This window comes from Colletes gigas, unplaced genomic scaffold (genome assembly GCF_013123115.1).
Source record: "Colletes gigas isolate AHSC1104 unplaced genomic scaffold, ASM1312311v1 Colletes_gigas_Sc00022, whole genome shotgun sequence".
Lineage (NCBI taxonomy): Eukaryota > Metazoa > Arthropoda > Insecta > Hymenoptera > Colletidae > Colletes > Colletes gigas.
In genome coordinates, this window is record NW_025106651.1 from 1,797,644 (window position 1) to 1,816,793 (window position 19,150).

A 19,150-nucleotide genomic window follows, 5' to 3' on the forward strand; every position below is an offset into this window, starting at 1 on the left:
AAAAATTGCACTTACATGTAAATTTTTGTATCCTTATGCTTGCTGTGAAAGAGAGTATTCTCCAAATTGATGAACAAATGTTGTAATTTCACGAGCAGTGGCATCTATCAATAAAAACCCAACGTTTTGTACATGCGATGGATCATATGGAAAGTATTCTTGGCCTCTACAGTCTTTGGCTGTTACTTGCAGAACTAATGTACTAACTGACAAATGCGAATCTTCCTTCTTATGTACTCTAAAATAATTAGGCATTATGTATATGAGAATATGAGTTTATACAACCTGAATTAAATTGAATGAATTATACAACCTTATTAAATCTTTATAAATAACTTTGGTAGTATTTAAATATGGATCTAAAACATCTTCATATTGACAAATTACTCCTCCAAGAACAAGCATTTGAAAAATACGAAATATAAATTCCTCCCGTTCATCTTTTGGATATAAATTATACTCTGGGCATTCATTGTCTAGTAACATCTACAAATATTAATGTATGAATAAATTTATAATACTAAAAGAGTAACTATGTAAAATGAAAATTCATACTCCTCTAAGATTATCAGAAACTAAAAGACTTTCAACTTCCATATCATATCTTTTACAAATAGTTCCAGTCTTCTGTACAATTCCATTTTTTGGATCTTTCATTTTATCAAAAAATGACATGTTTAAAATGGAACAAGGTACAGTTTTTATCTCCACATGTGATGCAATTATACCTATCAATAATAAAAAATACCAATAATAAATAATACCATAGTATAAAAGATATTTTTACTACCTTGTTTTGCCCAACAATTTCCTTGTTTTGTTAACAGTTCTTTTGCAACAGTGTCATTTTTAAAGAATGCCTAAGGATAATTAAAATACAAATAACTAAGAAGAAAATTGTAAAACTAAATAATTTTTCAAAATACTATTCACTGAATTATTACTGAATTGTAATTATATTTATTATAAAATGTGCAACAATTAACTAACTTCTGCTAAATGATATTTGTGATACTGCTGAAAAGGTTCATTGAATGAAAAATGTTGAATAACAAAATTTCCATTTAGTCCCCTGCAAAATCGAAAAGCGATTCGTTATAATAGTCGCAATATTGAAACTATGTACAAATAAGTATATACATCTTATATAAATGATATAATGTCCAAACACGCATTTACAGATACAAAGAAACGAAGAAAAAACGTGATTCCTGTAGTAAAATTAAATCGAAAATATAGAATGCCTTGTATGTTACAAAATATTTATAAACTTGAGAAAGAGTTATGCTATCATTACCATTTAGAAAGTAATTCTTGTGCCGTTTTGTTATAAATTCTAACGTAATTCTTTTGTGGCAAAGGTACAAATGTATATTTAGGTTCGACTTCCATTGTTAAATAATTACACATATCCTTACTATGGAAACGGAGAACAATAAATATATATTCTATGTGTACTGTTTATGTATGCATTTTTATATTAAAATATGAATACTTTTTAAAATTATGTAATTTTTAATTATACACATAATTAGAAAAAATATACATATTTGAACATGAAATTATTATTCGCGAATGCATACATATAAAACTTATTAAAGAAATTTCCATTATGTATCTATGAATATAGTTATATTAACATTTATTTTTATTAATAATACAATAAATGGACAATATAATATTCTATGTACAGCATTTATGGTAAATTTTATTGAATTCTACATTGACAAATGCGTCGATGCAATGTTATCATAGCAAATACGTAAATATACTGTATATTGACTATAGTTTTCAGCTTCAAAAGCTCTTGGAACTTAGAACTCTTGGAAGACCATGGCGCCGAATCAACGTCAACGTCAACTTTTTATTTCAAAGAAAGAATTGAAAAAGCTCAATGGCAGAAGATTCTCAAAGTAGAGATAATAACATTTATGGTTTTCTCATTAATAAGAAACAACTAGGATATTTTTCTATCGTATCGTATCTAACAAACTTAAACATATTGTTTGCCGGTTAACCTTTTCTGTCAATTTTTCGTGGTATTTATTTATTAACGAATTTTAGATATTTCAAACATTTTACATTATAACACTTGTGTCCTTGACAAGTTCGCACATTATATATTTTTGTGACAGATTCTTTTATTTAGGATAATTGAAAATAAGAGTATCAATTTAGGATAAATACGCAGAAAATCATAGAGAATACTAAAGATATATATTTCAGACCAGAAGAATCGTCGGATGTTGGACTTATTTATCCTAGTGTGGATACAGCATTTAAATTACTTTTATCAGCTAGGTTTTGCTCAGCTACATGGAGCCACATAACAGATTGCGATGAAACATACAATTATTGGGAACCAGTAAGGATTACCTCTTATTATAATGTCTTATTATAGTATTATTGTTTATTTATTTAATGTTGTCAAAGAAGAATTATGTTTTTATTTTGTAATTTTTATAATTGAATATTGTAGTGCTGAAAGCAAAATATTCTAAGAGTTCAACCATTTGTACGATATTGTTTTTTTTGAATAAATGAGTTATTTATTTTATAAGAGTATTTAATTTTATCTGTCATGTTTTTTTCTCTTATGCTATGAAAATTAATGTTTTTAAAAAATTAAATTTTATTCATTTTTATAGAGTCATTACTTATTATATGGAACCGGCCAACAAACATGGGAATATAGTCCACAGTTTGCATTAAGGTCTTACATGTATTTATTAATTCATATGGTACCAGCAAAACTCTACCATTATTTGCTAGAACCAAATCCTGTTCTAGTCTTCTATTTTGTAAGATGCCTTTTATCACTAGGATGTGCATTATCTGAAGCATACTTTTATAAGTATGTATCAATGCTATGACTAGTAGAAGCAACTGATGGAAGTGTTGTATGAATTTTATTGTTTCAGAAATGTGTGTAGAGAATTTGGAATTCACATAGGCAGATTGACATTAGTGTTCCTTATTTTTAGTTCTGGCATGTACATTGCCAGTGCTGCATTTTTACCATCTTCCTTCTCAATGTGTGTATATAAAAGCAACGATGTTTGAAAAAATAATGAAGTAATAATTATTTAAATTTATTTTATTTATATATATATATATATATTCATTATATAGGTATTTAAGTACTACTGCTACGGCTGCATGGTATGGAAGACAGTATGAATTAGCTATTTTTGCCACTGCCATATCTGCTCTATTAGGATGGCCATTTGCTGCATTACTTGGGTATTATTAATATATACATAATTTTTTAAATATTACAGAATCGAAAATATGAACTTTTTCTCATGTTCTTTATAGATTACCAATTGCAATGGAAATGTTAATACATAAGCATGAGTGGAGTAAATTTATAAAATGGGTAATTATATCTGGTGTTGTTGTTTTGGTGCCAATGGTATGGATTGATTCAATGTACTATGGTAAATTAGTAATAGCACCATTAAACATTGTAATGTACAATGTTTTCACTAATCATGGTCCAAATCTTTATGGAACTGAACCTCTTAGTTATTATATTTACAACGGATTTTTAAACTTCAATTTCATTTTTATTGGCGCACTTTGGGCTCCATTTGGATTGGTAATATTTACGAAATTTATTATATTTAAAGCTTTGTAACTTTTAATATTTCAATAAGTCATACAGTTTTTAGTGTGGTTAATTGTACCATCGCGACCAAGAGATCGACTTTGTTTATCTTACTGGTACTCTTTGGCACCATTGTACCTTTGGTTTCTGGTCTTCTTTTTCCAACCTCATAAGGTGAATTGAATAGAACTCTTTGTACGTTAATATTAATATGAAATATGAACATACATAACAGAATTTTGTCTACAGGAAGAACGATTTTTATTTCCTGTATATCCAATGATTTGTTTGGCTGGAGCAATAGCTGTGGATGTCATTCAAAAATTGTACTTCTTCATTAGAACGAAACTTAGTCCCTTGCATATTGCTTACCATTATTTACAATATACTATTCATATTACGCTCATGACGATCTTAATATGTGGTCTTCTTGGTATATCGAGATCATTGGCAATATATAAAGGTACACAGAACTTAATACAATATAATTATACCTTCTTTTTAAGATATTTATAAACTTCGAACATTAACGAATTAAAAATTAAATTTTGTATCATCACACTAGGTTACTATGCTCCAATGGAAATAATGATTGAAACTAATAAACTTGAGTCAGAAGGAGAAATATTTAAGGATGCAAATATCAATTTTTGTATTGGTAAAGAATGGCATCGATTTCCAAGTAGTTTTTTCTTTCCATCAAATAAGTGAGTTATAGAATAAATATGTTTTAAGATTGCTACGATTAATATAAATTTTCTTCAAATATAATAGAACAATATTATTTTTAGTTGGAAACTTCAGTATTTAAGGTCAGAGTTTAAGGGACAATTACCACAAGCTTTCTTAGATCATGAAAATGCAACTAGTCTAATACAATCCCAGTTTAATGATGTAAACAGAGAAGAACCAACACGTTATGTAAGTTATTATTTTTAATACATTTGAGAAACATTTAATATAATCAATAATAATTGTTTGTTATATTCAGTTTAGTTTAGATAAATGCCATTTTGTATTAGACTTGGACATTGGCACTGAGACAGCTTTAGAACCAAATTATTCTCGATTAATGGATAATTTTACAATAATAAAATCATCTAAATTTTTAGATTCCACAAGGTGAGTGCATCAATTCTTCAACAACGGGCTCTGTATCTCGTACGAACCCAGTGATTTTCACATATCGCTAGCGTCAGTAAGAGATATAGACCAACGTAATTGTTTATTTACTTTGTCTTTAATATATATTATTATTTAAGAACAATATTTTACGCGCTTATCTCTTACCTTTCAGATCACATCGATATTTTAGAGCATTTTATCTACCTTTCGCATCACACCAATTTTGTACATATGGCTCATATAATTTGTTACAAAATACTAAATTTAAGTTGATTTCCCCTTTGTCAAAAGAAAAGAATACAAAATCTTCTTGAATGGAGATACTGGGATATGTCTATAATTTTAATAAACAGGGTTTCTATCAGGGAAATTATACCAAAAACTGAAGTAATTCGAGACAATTAAAATGCGTTCAAAATTAAATATAGTACATAAGTACATTTACTACCTACATAGTGAAAAGTTTTTGTATCAAATTTTTTAATAGAACAGAATTTGTTTCAACAAACATTAATTAATGTATGAAACATATACATATGTATGTTTATATAATAATCGATACGCATATAAAGTGTATTTCAAAAGGAATAGAAATGATTTTATGTTGCTTATATGACAATTAATTTGCATTATTGGAACACTAGTAGATATGAAAAGTGAATGTGCTCATAAGTTATAATACATTTATGAAAAATTCTATTACCTTAGAGTTTCAACACAGAAATGTTTTCATCTAAATATTACATACATACATGCTAAACGTTATATAATGGAAAGTATTTTAATTAATCTCTTGTATTGGCGAAGCTTTTATTATCCATATGTAAAAATTAATTCCAGTAAGTGACCAAATATCGTTATATGTATGGTAAGTCTTTCACTCATGCAATTAATTCGATTCAAACTTTACAGCGTAAATCAAATTGTATAAATATGCTGTACTTTTTATATAAAATCTTAATTTTAAAGGATAATTGAAATTAAAAATAACCATATATATGTTTTCAAGTATCAGAACAATTTAAGAAATAAAAACATCATCTAATATGTAAGCATATACATACCTATAAAATATGTATTAGGACATAAATGGTGATACAACCGCGTATCTATGTATGCAGGTAACTCTGAATATTTACTGTTTTTATCTCTTAGAATAGTCATTTATAGAGCATACATGATACTAGTTCACATAATGATAAAAACAGAGTAACTAAAACATTACCTTTTCCCACTGAGTGAATAGTATCTCTTAACAATTTTTTTATTAAATTCACACATGCTTTTGCATATAATTAAGTACTTATTTTATAATCTACAAATTTTTGTACATATATTAGTGAAAGTATAAGTAATATATTTTTGAAAATGTAAATATAATAATTTAATTGTAAATACACTATAAATTATTGTATGATCTTTTAGAAATGTCCAGCTACAAATTGCTATAATTCACATTAATTACATCGAAATCTTGTACTTTTCAGAAATGTAGTGTATGTTTATTTAAAGTAGTGTGAAGAATTGTTACCAAGGAGTACATGTTCCATTAAATCTTTTTAATTCCAAAAAAACATACTTTGATTCACCTTATGCAAATTTTGTGTGCATCTAATTACTATAATATGTACATAATAATAATTAAATGTAATTCATGACATTTTATACTCATTTACAATTACTGCATCAGTGAATTATTTACAGCGTAACGTGAACGTGATTTGTAAAATTAATTTAAACAAATTTCTTTTCTTTCTTAATATATTTATGTTTTGATCACGATTAATTGCATATTGTTCGTTTTTTCTCTTGCGTTATCGTTATCTAATTACTAACTTTTAACACGAATACACTGTAACCTTCAAATAAAATGTTCCGTTTTTGAACGAGTGCAGAACGTATAACGAAATTTCACATTCCTCGTAATATCGTTAATAGAAATACGAACATTTTTTCATTCGCGACTATTTTTGTTTTATTTATTTTTTCAATTATGCAGGGTGTTCGGCCAACCCTGGGAAAAATTTTAATGGGAGATTCTAGAGGCCAAAATAAAACGAAAATCAAGAATATCAATTTCTTGACTGAGGCCTCGTTAAAAAGTTATTAACAATTAAATTAAAAAATTTCAAATCGTTCTGGAAAAATTATTTTAGGTTGCGGGGGTCAATTATAATCATTTTTGGTAAATAGATATACCCTCGAAATCCTACCCACTTTCGAGTAAAAAATTCAGTACGGGTGGAACTTTAAACGTTAATAACTTTTTAACGAAGCCTCCATCAAAAAATTGGTATTCTTGATTTTCGTTTTATTTTGGCCCCTAGAATCTCCCATTAAAATTTTTCCCCAGGCGTCACCGAACACCCTGTATATGATTTTTGCAAAGTGACCCGAAACTTTAAAACCTTTTTAAAAAATGTACAAATTCCATTTAGAACAAGTTTATGTAAACTATTTTTAAATATTTCTGAAGTTTAAATGAAGAAAAATTATTTATTTAAAGAATTCTAGTATGTCCTCAAACTTTTCAGACAATCACATGGAGTACTTCATATCATGCTCGATATCAAAATATATGTATACATATATCAATATTAATAAAATTTTATTTTAGTCGTGATTTTAAGATATAATTCCAATTTACGCCGATATTGCAATCTTATCAAATTTTAGCCAATTATCAAAACGATTTATCTTTACCTGCGTTCAAGCATGATTAGACGTTCTTGGCAGTTTTTTTTTCAGTAGAATTAAATTTTTAGCGCCGTGCATACGTACTATACGGCGCCTCCGTCTGTTTGATGTTAAACAGCCATTTTAAAATCAACAACGCCCTAAGATTTGGGTAAACAAGCCTTTAAATTGTATTCACCCATGCATGCCTTAGAGACAAGAAAATTTCTGTTGGAGTATTTAAGCGGCGTTGGTGACGGAATGTTTGATTAATGATAAAATTGGCATTTATCGTAATGTAGTACTTTACACCGTCTGACGCGAAGTACCAAATACGATTCGTGACAGTGTCGAGGAAAAGTCGATGTAAGATGGAAACGGTGGATTTCGATGACGAACAGACTCATACTCATTCCATAAAATTACCGGCGGCAGTCGAGGTGTTCGCAAATTTAAAAAATGCCCAAACTTTCGCAATCGACATCGGTATGTATCTCATCTAACACTACACGTCACGATATCCTAGTAGCTCATTTTTAATCTTACTAAACAAGAAAAATATTTAACCTGTAGTCGTCAAACTCCACAATGGTATTTGAGTAAAATCTGTATAGAATAAACTTTGACATAACCGATCTCGATCGAATAGATTTTAGATTTAACGGCCACAATTTTATTGTCCTATCTCGATAGATCCCTAAGTTATATGCAACACAGTTTTTTCCCTTGTTTTAAAATTGAATAATTTCTTCAAGACCATGTCACATCAGTTTATATAGGACAGCTGGTGAGGATCCTCCTCCATCAAATTCATATTTAGTGACAAGAATTTTTGAAAAAGATTATTTTACTGTTGGTCAGGATTTCGTGTCACATAAATTAATATAGTAATTTCATTTTATGTTTACTTCACAGCTAAGATGGTCTTGACCTTTCACAATTTGCTTCTTCTATATATTTTATTTTATTTCTATATCATGTTAAAATAATGTAATTTAAAATAAATAAGTAACATTACTTAAAATAACCACTGGTGTCAATTTTAATTGAATCCTATAAACTAATGACTAACAGCATTAATATTATGAAAATAATCTTTAGGTGAAAAAAAACAGATTATTTGTAACTATTTGTAATAATTCCTCTTTTGTAAATGATATCAATACCTTGCCAGTGTATATTTAAATAAACATGAGGATGATGAACTGAATAATTTATCTTCTGAATGAAATAAACATATCATTTTTTGTTGTTGTTAATAAACAATGATAAAATTTATGAGTGATTTATTTCTTATCTTATATGTATTATACTCACATACAGTTCAATTTATAAATTTTAATGTAAAAGTAGATTGTATTATGCTTAAAACTATATAATCTGTTATTTAGCTAATTTCTAGTTTTGTATAGATACTATCTATAGATATAACTTTTCCTATAAAGTTAATTAATTCAAAGTTTTACTGTATATACTACTAAATATATCATTAAATGTTTATAAAAAAATTAAATATGAATAACATATTTAGAGCATAGTTACACACATGATTAATGATCATGATAAAGTATCATTATACTTTGTTTATAAGAATGACTATTTTTCATTTAATAATTGCAGGCTTATCATTGACAAAAATAGCTTATTATTCAACAGTTAGTTATCGTAAAGCACTGTATGAAGATGCAGGCTTAGGGAATAGTGGTGAACGAGCATACAAAGTTCACGAAGGGAATAGACTTCACTTTGTTAAATTTGAAACAAGATACATTGAAAACTGTTTGGATTTTGTGGAAAAAAATTTAGTGAATGTTGAAAGGTTTCATGGTAAAAGTATTAAAGTAACTGGTGGTGGAGCATACAAATATACTCCTTTACTACAGGAGAAATTGGGCTTGATGTAAGTATTTTATAGTATAGGAGTGGTGTAGATATTGTTATACATAGTTCTATCAGAAGTTTTGACAGTACATTGAATGCTTATACTGAAAGTACAATGTAATATAGGGTAATCAAGACATATATTTTGAAAGTAGAAAAATAGCTTTGTAACTATATTTAATTTATATAATATAGCCACCTCCATTTCTCTAACAAAGTTGCAAATGAGGTGACAGTCATTGATTGCTGCATGGATTGCATCAACTGTATTTGAAATTTGTGATGTTGTTTGGATGATGCATTTTTTGGAGGACTTCAACTCTGGCCAGTTTTTTTTTTGCATGCTTTGTGCTTAAGAATATCCCAGAGCTTGTGCATATTGAATGCTGAATCATTGGTCTCTAAACAATACTGAGTTGTTTTTGCTTTATAAGTGGGTGTGGTATCTTAACTGGTAAATTTTTGCTGACATTTTAATTTCAGCTTTATCTATTATATCATTATACACAAGGATAATGATCTTGTTGAACTTTATGAATCTTCTCAAGAATTTCGTATGAGTTATAAGCATAAATTCTATTGTTTTATTTTTTAAATTTCTCTTCTATCATGAAGATGTTTTTGTTGGTAAATAAAAGCTTTTTGTAATGACCTCTTCCATAAATCTGGAACAATTATTTCGAACGCTCGATCTATTTTTTATCACCGTTTATCTACAATCTATGTTTAAATTTACCAATTGTACATTAATTTGAATTTTACTGACAGAATTTATGGCACGACTATGTATACTTGTTACGTCGAGTTTATATTTTAACATAGAGATAAAAATAATCAAAATATTATTTTAGAGTTGATAAAGAAGACGAAATAGCATGTCTAATAAAAGGTTGCAATTTTTTACTCAAAAACATACCATGTGAAGCGTTTGAATTTAAGAGACATGGAAATCCTGAATATGTATTTCAAAAGGCTTGTACTAATATATTTCCATATATGTTAGTGAATATTGGTAGTGGTGTCAGTATTCTAAAAGTAAGTTGCAAATGTATTGATTAAGAACTTGGAATAAGTAGTCTCATTTACTTTGAAGGTCTATATAATATTTATTAGGTAGAGTCTGACAAAGTATTTGAAAGGGTTGGTGGTACAGCTACAGGAGGGGGAACATTCTGGGGATTAGGTTCCCTTCTTACAAAAAGAAAGGTATTAATTTTAATTCTTTAGTATCTTAAAAATATCATTAATGTCTCACCGTGATTATAATTACGCATTTATCAATGTTACATTGTAATGCCTTTATGTGTGCAATATATGAATTATTTGTTATTTTATCTTTTTTATCTAAGAGATATTGCATTAAATTTATGTTTGTGAAATATCACTGAAACAAATGTACGCATTTAATAAGTTACCTTAAAAATACCCTGCTAGGACTTTGATGAATTGCTGCAACTTGCAGAACGCGGAGATCATCGTAACGTTGATATGTTAGTGAAAGATATTTATGGTGGCGATTATTCTTCCCAAGGATTATCAGGGGAGCTTATTGCATCTTCTTTTGGCAAGGCCATGCCATATATTAATAATAAAGGTAAGGAAATAGCAATCCATTGAATGATTAAAAAGTAACATATTTTGATTATGTTTTAGGACAGCCAACATTTTCCGAAGCAGACCTTGCCAGAAGTCTTTTGCTCACAATAAGTAATGACATTGGACAAATAGCTAGTCTATATGCAACTGTGCATAAAATGAGTAAAGTTTACTTTGGTGGTTATTTTCTTCGAAATCACCCTTTGTCAATGCACACTATTTCATATTCCATCAAATATTGGTCTCACGTTAGTTTTAGAATTTCTAGTAAAAAAATATTTGCTACAAATATTTATTAAATATTTGTTTTGTTAATATACTTTTCTTTTACATTTAGGGTAAAGTAAAGCCTCTTTTCCTTCGTCATGAAGGCTACCTTGGTGCTATTGGTGCCTTTTTATATGGTGCTGAACAGTCAGACAAATATAGTTGGTTGGAAAACTATGCAGGCTCTTCAGGATTTAAAGATTCAATACCAACCGACCTTGGAATTAAAGTTGATCAGTTGGAAATTGATCAGGCAGAAAATGCTGTGACATTTTGTCCCCTTTTAAAAGATCCTGCAACTTACAATCCTGACACAACAGATCTTGCAGAGGACAAAGAAGCTAGGTAAATTATAATGTTCTTTTGTAGGAATACTACAGTAGTGCCCACATAAATGACCACAGTTATCCCCACCAACTCTTAAAAACCAAGCGGTTTCGAATATCGAGCGTGTTGAGTGTAACTTGACGCCGATCGTTATCGATACACTGTATATATAGTTTCGGGTGCCAACTATTGTATCTCACACGCATTTATCCTCTTTCCTTATCTCCGTTGAATTCTGAGAACTAATCATGCCCACATAAATGACCGAGGTCGGTCCCGAGCTTGGTCATTTATGTGGAACACTACTGTATATTGTTTCTTTTCTTATAACATAAATTGATGTGTTTAGAGACTATTGGCTTCAGTGTTTTGAGGAATCAGTGGATAAATTTATTGCAAGAGCTATCCACAGTCAACCACATAGTCTAACTGCTAAAGATAGAGCAACAAAACTTAAGGAGAAATATATTAATAGACTACATTATTTGCATCTGCAACCATTGTAAGCTAAGTCCTACTCAAAATATAACTTTTTACAAAAATATAATACTACATTATGCAATGAGGTGTTAAGATCTATTTTATTATAGTGCGTATGGAACACTCACTGTGAGGGTATTACTGGATACTATTGAGCATTGTATGAAGGAATTTGATTTTCCCGATCCTTATTTGCACGTAAGTTGTAAAGTTGAAACTTACACCAATATAATTATAAATGTTTTCATACATATCTAATGAAATTTAAAAAAAATTACAATATATAGCAAAAAAAACTAGAGAACGAAGAAGCCTTAAAACACCTGAAAGATCGTATAATTGCTCTGGACAAACTAGAAGGAAAAGAGAAAATAAAAGCTCTTGTACTAGGAGTTGTGAGCGGTAATATGTTCGATTGGGGCGCAAAAGCTGTCTCTACGTTAATGGAAACAACAGACTTTGGTTTTGCCGAAGCTGAAGCAAAAATACCGGGTACTGCATTATCTTATTATAATTCGCAACATTAATCGTGCAGACGAAATATTTTTTATAATATTAACGTGTTATTTTTTTTTAAACTTAGGTAGACCGTGGTTGCAAGATGATTTAGATGATTGGATAAATAGATTAGAAACTGGACCACCACATAAATGTGCAGCCATCTTTGTTGACAACAGTGGAATCGATATAGTGTTAGGAATTTTACCTTTTGCACGGGATTTGTTGCTTCGAGGGACAAAAGTTAGTTAACGCTAAATTAATTTCTAAATTACGAATCTAGTTATATAGACTAAATGAATTGACTCGATTAATAACGGTTTAGGTTATACTGTGCGCTAATTCTATGCCAGCTTTGAACGATGTGACATATCCAGAATTAGTCGTAACATTACGAGATGCAGCAAAAATATGCAGAGATATTAGACATGCTCTAAAAGAAAATCGATTAATGGCTATGGAAACAGCTCAAGCAGGCCCCTGCCTTGATTTGAGGTAATTATTATTAAGTATGAACAGAATAGTTATTTTAAGCATTTAGCTATGTTAATGAATGCAAATTGTTTATAATTTAACAGCCGATTGAGTCTAGATTTATGCCTTGCGATGGTAAAACACAATGTTGATCTTATTGTACTTGAGGGAATGGGCAGAACCCTTCATACCAATCTTTATGCAAAGCTAACTTGCGAGTGTTTGAAGTTGGCAGTTGTTAAGAATCGATGGTTGGCGCTTCGATTAGGTGGCGATATGTATGCTGTAATATGTAAATATGAACGACCACCACCGAAAACGAAAATTTATGACATAGAAATAACAGCGGAAGAATGCCCATCAGATTGTGTAGAGGCAGTGACGGACGTTTGTATATGCGACGAAAAAGACTAAATAATGAATACCTAAGTAACTATCCAATTGTTCTTTGGATCAATGATATGTGCAAAATTTGAATTCGGTTATAGGAACTGAAAAAATTGTAGGTTAAAGTATTTTTTAATTTACATTGAGCTATGTATATAAATAAAATAAGAGAAATTAACAGAAAATTTCTTTCAAGTATGATTTAGAATTTCATATAAGAATATACTCAAAATACTTAAAATACTTTATACAAAATTTATTATTACTTGCTTTCAACAATGTAACTATTATATGTAGAATTTAAGAACGATAAGAGAAGCAAGCTTGGTGGATTACGTTATGTATTTTATTCTCTAATGAACGAACACAGCTTATTAAGACGTTTTTACGTTTATAGCGCGGATCAGTATATTAGAGTGTTTAATATCGCGGAATCAACCAAGTTTCATAATGTAGCCTATACTTGTTACTCAAGTATACAAATTGGTAGTACCTACGTAAAACATTAATAAATAACGACTAACACCTAGTCAAAGACAATAAATATTATTTTCTTTATAGTTTGAAGAACTTATTGTAAATTAAAGAAAAAGTGATTATGACCAATTGCAATAGATACAGACATGTATCATATAATACTGTACAGTATATCTTCTGTGATAACGTAGCGATCAAGGAGAAAGTTACGCGTTTGTGTAAATTGAAATTTGAAAGAATCTAATAGAGTAATGTGTACAAAATTGAAGTGCCTTGAGAAAGGACGTTCTTGTTTTGAAACTTTTTGTATAGGAATCTCCTATTAGTTCGTGCCAGATAGGACAGTGTAGACTGAAAACTTGTTTTCATATATTAACTTGGAACAGTCTGTTTTTTCTTTTTTTTTATTTTATAATATTTTTTTGACAAATACAACACCAAAGTGTTGTTCAATCTGACGCGAAGAGTCGAGTGTGCCGTTAAGATATTTACAATTACATTATGTCTGTAAGGGAAAAAGATTATCAATTCCCCAGAACATTTTGTAGAAAAGAAGGAAACAAGTAAATCGAAAATGAATAAAATGTAAAATAGAAATTGTACAGCATTAATAAAGCAAGAAACTTGAGATAAATTGTTATGTTAAAGCCAGAGACAATGTCTGGAACAAAGACAAGATAATAATTTGTTAATATTCAATTTAAATGGCACTCGTGCGTGATATACAAATTGTTCCATAATGTGTAAATAAAACATGAACCATTTGAGACTTAATTGTAGGGTATTTAATGATTAAGCGCAACGTTTTTTTAAAAATTTGTAATCTACATTAAAATTTACTCTGACGAACCTCGATATAAATTTCGAAAGGAAATTCTTATTAAATTGTAATCACGGTCGTGCTTGTTGGCCAAATAAAAATGCAATACAAGTTTTTCCCCGAATATACTAAGCTTTGCTGTAATACATATTAAAACATTAATCTTCTACGAGTGTACAATTAAATACAATTGTGTAAATAAAACGCAACTATATTTTTTAGTAATAAATTTTATACAACATAAGTTCGTTTCGTTTAACGTTCGTAATACCTTTTATGGATCGTGAATTCGAAAAATTTCATTAGCGATGACGATCGTTTACACAGTCCACTCTTGAAATTACAAAAATCACTTCGAGCCTGAAAACCAAATAATTTCGATCATAAAACTACAATAAAAACATAATACTCATAAATTTCAAGGCATGTTTTTATTTAATAGAAGTAGAAATGTGTAAAACCTTTCTCATGTTTATATTAATAAAAAAACAAAATTATAGTATACAGGGTCATCCCTGGGAAAAATTTTAATGGGGGATTCTAGAGGTCAAAATAAGACGAAAATCAAGAATACCAATTTGTTGATCAAGCCTTCGTTAAAAAGTTATAAACAATTAAATTCAAAAATTTCAAATCGCTCTGGAAAAATTATTTTCGGTTGCGGGTGTCAATTACAATCATTTTTGGTGAACAGACATACCCCTGGAATCCTGCGCACTTTTGAGAAAAAAATTCGAGAATGTGTGAAATTTTTCGACAAAATTAAAAAATCTCAAATCGTTCTGGAAAAATTATTTTCAGTTGCGGGGGGATCAATTACAGTCATTTTTGGTGAGCAGACATACTCCCGAAATCCTACCCACTTTCGAGAAAAAAAATTCAGTACGGGCGGAACTTTAAACGTTAATAACTTTTTAACAAAGCCATCAACAAATTGGTATTCTTGACCTTCGTCCTATTTTGGCCTCTAGAATCTCCCATTAAAATTTTCCATGCTTCTTATTTATTTACCTACCTTTCCCTTTAATTTCTTAATTCTCATAGCTTCTGAAGCTTTATAGTCCCTTATAACTGTTATAAATTTTCGAATCTACACACTGTTACGAGCCAGGGCCGTGCAGCGCGCGTGGCCTGCGAGTGCAAGAGAGAGTATGGAATATGGTATCAATTTGTTAATTAGGTGCACGGACGAACCCGATGCAAGATCGGGGAGCCGCTAGGATAGTTGATAACGAGGACGAACCCGATGCGAAATCAGGGAGCCTCTAGGATGGAGTCACTTACGGACGAACCTGGTGCGAAACCAGGGAGCCGTAGGAGGGTGTAATGTCGTGAACGAACCCGATGCTTAATCGGGGAGTCACTAGGATGGTTAATAACGACGCAGACGAACCCAATGCGAAATCGGGGAGCTGCTAGGAGGTTGGAACAAACGCAGACGAACTCGATGCGTAATCGAGGAGCTGCTGGGAGGTTGGATAAATCACAGACGAACCTGATGCGTAATCAGGGAGCTGTAGGATGCGGACGAACCTGGTGCGTAAGCAGGGAGCCGCTAGGATGGTATTAGATTGCGTGGACGAACTCGATGCGTAATCGAGGAGCCACTAGGTTGTAAGAATTTGTATTTGGATTAAGGATGTGTTAATTGACCTCGTAACTTCAATTATTAAATATAATATAACCCGAGCGGTAAGGTTATATTATTGTGGGAACGTTTAACTAACAATAATCGCTTTATATAATGATGGGTTAGAGAAGATAAGTAACTCTGATTTAATAATGAAACTAGATATATTCTTAAAACAAACAAGAAAGATACAAGTGTTCTGTGTATGTTTGTCGCGTCCAAAGAATAATTATAAATACCTAAAATGTTGTTGCTCGGTGTTGACGCACTGGCGATGCGGGGGTAAGTCGGTTGAAGCTAAAGGCCGTAATAGAATTTATGCCGGTTCACGGATTCTATATGGTTTAATATTGATACGAAAGGGTACTGTAGCCCGATCTCACTAGATATAACTGATTATCAAAATCGTAGACGCGTAACGAGAGACGTGACGTTGACTCTAAACGTGACGATACGATTATGATCCCCAGAGTAATGAAGTCGCGGGGTTTATATACCCAAAAATCTGTGGGGGCGGATTGAAAAGTACTTCGGTATTCTCCGAATTGTGTTAATTACCGGGCTACTGTATCTCGACGGAAGTGACTCCCATTCCAAAGGTTAGATACGTAGCAGGGCGATTTCCCAATGCACGCAAGTGGCAAGAAAAATTTGAGGGACGAAACGTTCGGCATACGTAATTATTTCGTATAATTAATAAGTTATAAACGATTACTGGAATCGATTCTTATTTTAATATTGCGCTAAAAAGTGCATAAAAATAGTGTCGCCATCTAATATCAGGGATTCGAACTGCTAAAATCGTGCCAGGATCACAGAAAAGCAAAGGAGGTATTCGGAGTACAGGTTCCCCCACTCCTGCTACTCCTGATACACACTACCTTGATTAATCATTAATAACTCATTTCCTGGGAATCAAATATGAACTTTTAGAATCGAAGAATGTCGTATAGACACTTGGCTAGATTCAAGGATACTTTTTACCACCATTTCTGCTGTAATTAACAAGTTATTAACGAATATCGAAAGTCGGAATATTTACGACTGCATTAGTGTCTGCTTTAATCGATAAATTATCAACTTTTCATCAATAACAGGCGTATTTTGGCTATTAGAGACCCAAGTTAGGTAATTTTGCAACGATCCTTGCTGTAATTAATTAGTTATTAGCGATAGTTCTTGTTCAGCGCGCACACTTATCTTTTTCTGGTTCTGTGATGCGCTTCAAGCGGTAACTTAATAGCGCTTGAATATTTGGTGGTTGGTGTAATAATTGAGATACAATTAACTATTTTTAATATTTAATAATCTATCTTACAAGTAAACCTACCCAACTGATACTCACTGATTTGAATGAAATTTGACGTACTTATTAAACACCGAAAAATATTAAATACGTGTTTTTTTGTTTCAGCTAAATACGCTTTTTGGGGGTAGAAAGTACCCCGCAACCTCTGGAGATGGAAACGTTTGTGGCTAATTATTTCTTAAAGGTTACAGTTTCTGTAAAAAGTAGTAGATCCAGAGTTGTACAGTTTAAAGTGATACACTTGATGGTGTCCTTGAAATCGACCTTGAGGTCGATTTTCAAGGTCATTTGAAAATCATTTCGTTTATCAAAGGGAGTATTTTGCTTTTCACCCCGAGAATCGATAGAGCGTAAAATTTTACATTCATTGCCAGAGCGTTGGTGGTTTGTAAATGAAACAAGCTTCTGTAATTTAAAATTGTTTATTGATTCAACCAATTAAGGCAAGAGTAGTAATAATTCGATCAATAAAGAAATTAAAAGTTAATTATTCATTCAAATAAGGTAAGATGTGTGATCGAGATCCAGCCAGTGAAGGCGATTTCATAATTTCTTTTCACATATGTCTATGAATATAAATTCCATGGTAATTGGCATTATTCTTTATATTCATGACAATAATGAGGAATAGCTGTATCTTCTATGGCAAAAAAATGCTCCATACACAGAGAGTTAGTACACCACGCACATTTTATTACTGCAATGTTATTGCAGATTTTACAGACTGTACCGCAATTCTTTAAACAGAAATCGACAGGCGTTTCACATCTATCTGGTTTTTCTTGAATATATCCACTTTTCCACCAGACATATTTAATCATGTTTTGGAATCGGGGTGACGAAAATTGAGTGTGGATTAATGATTGAATTTTGAGGATGTTATTCCTCAAATGTAGGTTAATATTATAATTTTATAAGAGAATTAAGTCCGATAATTGTTTCAGGAAGTTTTTCCACGGTCTGAATACGTAGACATCCAATGGTTGAATGAAGCCAGTTGTTCCCGCAGGAATTGTAAGGATTTTTACTTCTTTATTATCCTTGTCTATATTTTCAAATTATATTTTCATTCTGGAAAAATTATTTTCGGTTGCGGGGATCAATTACAATAATTTTTGGTGAATGGACATATCCCCGAAATCTTGCGCATTTTCGAGAAAAAAATTCAGTACGAGCGGAACTTTAAACGTTAATAACTTTTTAACGAAGCCTCCATAAACAAATTGGTATTCTTGATTTTCGTCTTATGTTGGCCTCTACTATCGCTCATTAAAATTTTTACTATAGGTAGCCGAACACCCTGTATAGTAACTTCCCCCTTTTCGAAATCTGTTTAAAAAAAATGAAAATTTCTAATATAGCATGAATGTAACGTTCAATTTACAATTAGAGTGACATTTCATGTTTTCTTATCTTTATTTCTATTCCGAAGTTACTTACAAAACTTTTTTTCTCCTTTCCCATACCGTCTGATTGTTCCTTTTTTGGGAAAATAACGCAACAAATCAATTCTGAAGACAGATTAGAGTCATCGCATAAAATTACTGATTATAAATACAGGATGCGTTCAAGGTCCGGCAACTGCTAAATCCG

General features: G+C 30.7%; 3 protein-coding genes across 3 annotated transcripts; 2 read left to right on the top strand and 1 right to left on the bottom strand.

The window, feature by feature from the left end:
• Positions 1 to 10: 10 nt before the first annotated feature.
• On the bottom strand, positions 11 to 1,392 carry LOC122401188 (cilia- and flagella-associated protein 300-like). Its single transcript, XM_043403164.1, has 6 exons — positions 1,298 to 1,392; positions 991 to 1,072; positions 791 to 860; positions 556 to 728; positions 314 to 486; positions 11 to 238 (listed from the first exon to the last, which is right to left on the bottom strand). The coding sequence occupies exons 1-6, from the start codon at positions 1,390 to 1,392 to the stop codon at positions 34 to 36; spliced, it is 798 nt and encodes a 265-aa protein (XP_043259099.1). The 3' UTR covers positions 11 to 33.
• Positions 1,393 to 1,819: 427 nt separating this feature from the next.
• LOC122401183 (alpha-1,2-mannosyltransferase ALG9) lies at positions 1,820 to 5,176 on the top strand. The gene is made up of 12 exons (XM_043403153.1): positions 1,820 to 1,913; positions 2,227 to 2,365; positions 2,649 to 2,854; positions 2,922 to 3,035; positions 3,133 to 3,243; positions 3,319 to 3,601; positions 3,668 to 3,784; positions 3,860 to 4,073; positions 4,176 to 4,317; positions 4,402 to 4,531; positions 4,602 to 4,732; positions 4,908 to 5,176. Exons 1-12 carry the CDS (start codon positions 1,834 to 1,836, stop codon positions 5,047 to 5,049), a joined length of 1,809 nt encoding a protein of 602 aa, XP_043259088.1. The 5' UTR covers positions 1,820 to 1,833; the 3' UTR covers positions 5,050 to 5,176.
• Positions 5,177 to 7,553: 2,377 nt separating this feature from the next.
• On the top strand, positions 7,554 to 14,933 carry LOC122401127 (4'-phosphopantetheine phosphatase). The gene is made up of 13 exons (XM_043403079.1): positions 7,554 to 7,897; positions 9,032 to 9,311; positions 10,144 to 10,327; positions 10,406 to 10,498; positions 10,727 to 10,886; positions 10,946 to 11,136; positions 11,226 to 11,500; positions 11,832 to 11,984; positions 12,073 to 12,160; positions 12,250 to 12,454; positions 12,546 to 12,703; positions 12,786 to 12,955; positions 13,039 to 14,933. The coding sequence occupies exons 1-13, from the start codon at positions 7,783 to 7,785 to the stop codon at positions 13,346 to 13,348; spliced, it is 2,382 nt and encodes a 793-aa protein (XP_043259014.1). The 5' UTR covers positions 7,554 to 7,782; the 3' UTR covers positions 13,349 to 14,933.
• Positions 14,934 to 19,150: the final 4,217 nt, after the last annotated feature.

What these genes read in the sequence shown, in the direction of transcription:
- LOC122401127 (XM_043403079.1), top strand. Translation starts at nt 7,783, where the DNA reads ATGGAAACGGTGGATTTCGATGACGAACAGACTCATACTCATTCCATA. An exon ending in GCCATATATTAATAATAAAG is followed by an intron (nt 10,887 to 10,945) that starts GTAAGGAAATAG and finishes ATTATGTTTTAG; the next exon opens with GACAGCCAACATTTTCCGAA. An exon ending in TGTTGCTTCGAGGGACAAAA is followed by an intron (nt 12,704 to 12,785) that starts GTTAGTTAACGC and finishes ATAACGGTTTAG; the next exon opens with GTTATACTGTGCGCTAATTC.
- LOC122401183 (XM_043403153.1), top strand. Translation starts at nt 1,834, where the DNA reads ATGGCGCCGAATCAACGTCAACGTCAACTTTTTATTTCAAAGAAAGAA. An exon ending in TTACCATCTTCCTTCTCAAT is followed by an intron (nt 3,036 to 3,132) that starts GTGTGTATATAA and finishes TTCATTATATAG; the next exon opens with GTATTTAAGTACTACTGCTA. An exon ending in CCATTTGCTGCATTACTTGG is followed by an intron (nt 3,244 to 3,318) that starts GTATTATTAATA and finishes TGTTCTTTATAG; the next exon opens with ATTACCAATTGCAATGGAAA.
- LOC122401188 (XM_043403164.1), bottom strand. Translation starts at nt 1,392, where the DNA reads ATGGAAGTCGAACCTAAATATACATTTGTACCTTTGCCACAAAAGAAT. An exon ending in AAATTGTTGGGCAAAACAAG is followed by an intron (nt 729 to 790) that starts GTAGTAAAAATA and finishes TATTATTGATAG; the next exon opens with GTATAATTGCATCACATGTG. An exon ending in ATTTATAAAGATTTAATAAG is followed by an intron (nt 239 to 313) that starts GTTGTATAATTC and finishes TAATTATTTTAG; the next exon opens with AGTACATAAGAAGGAAGATT.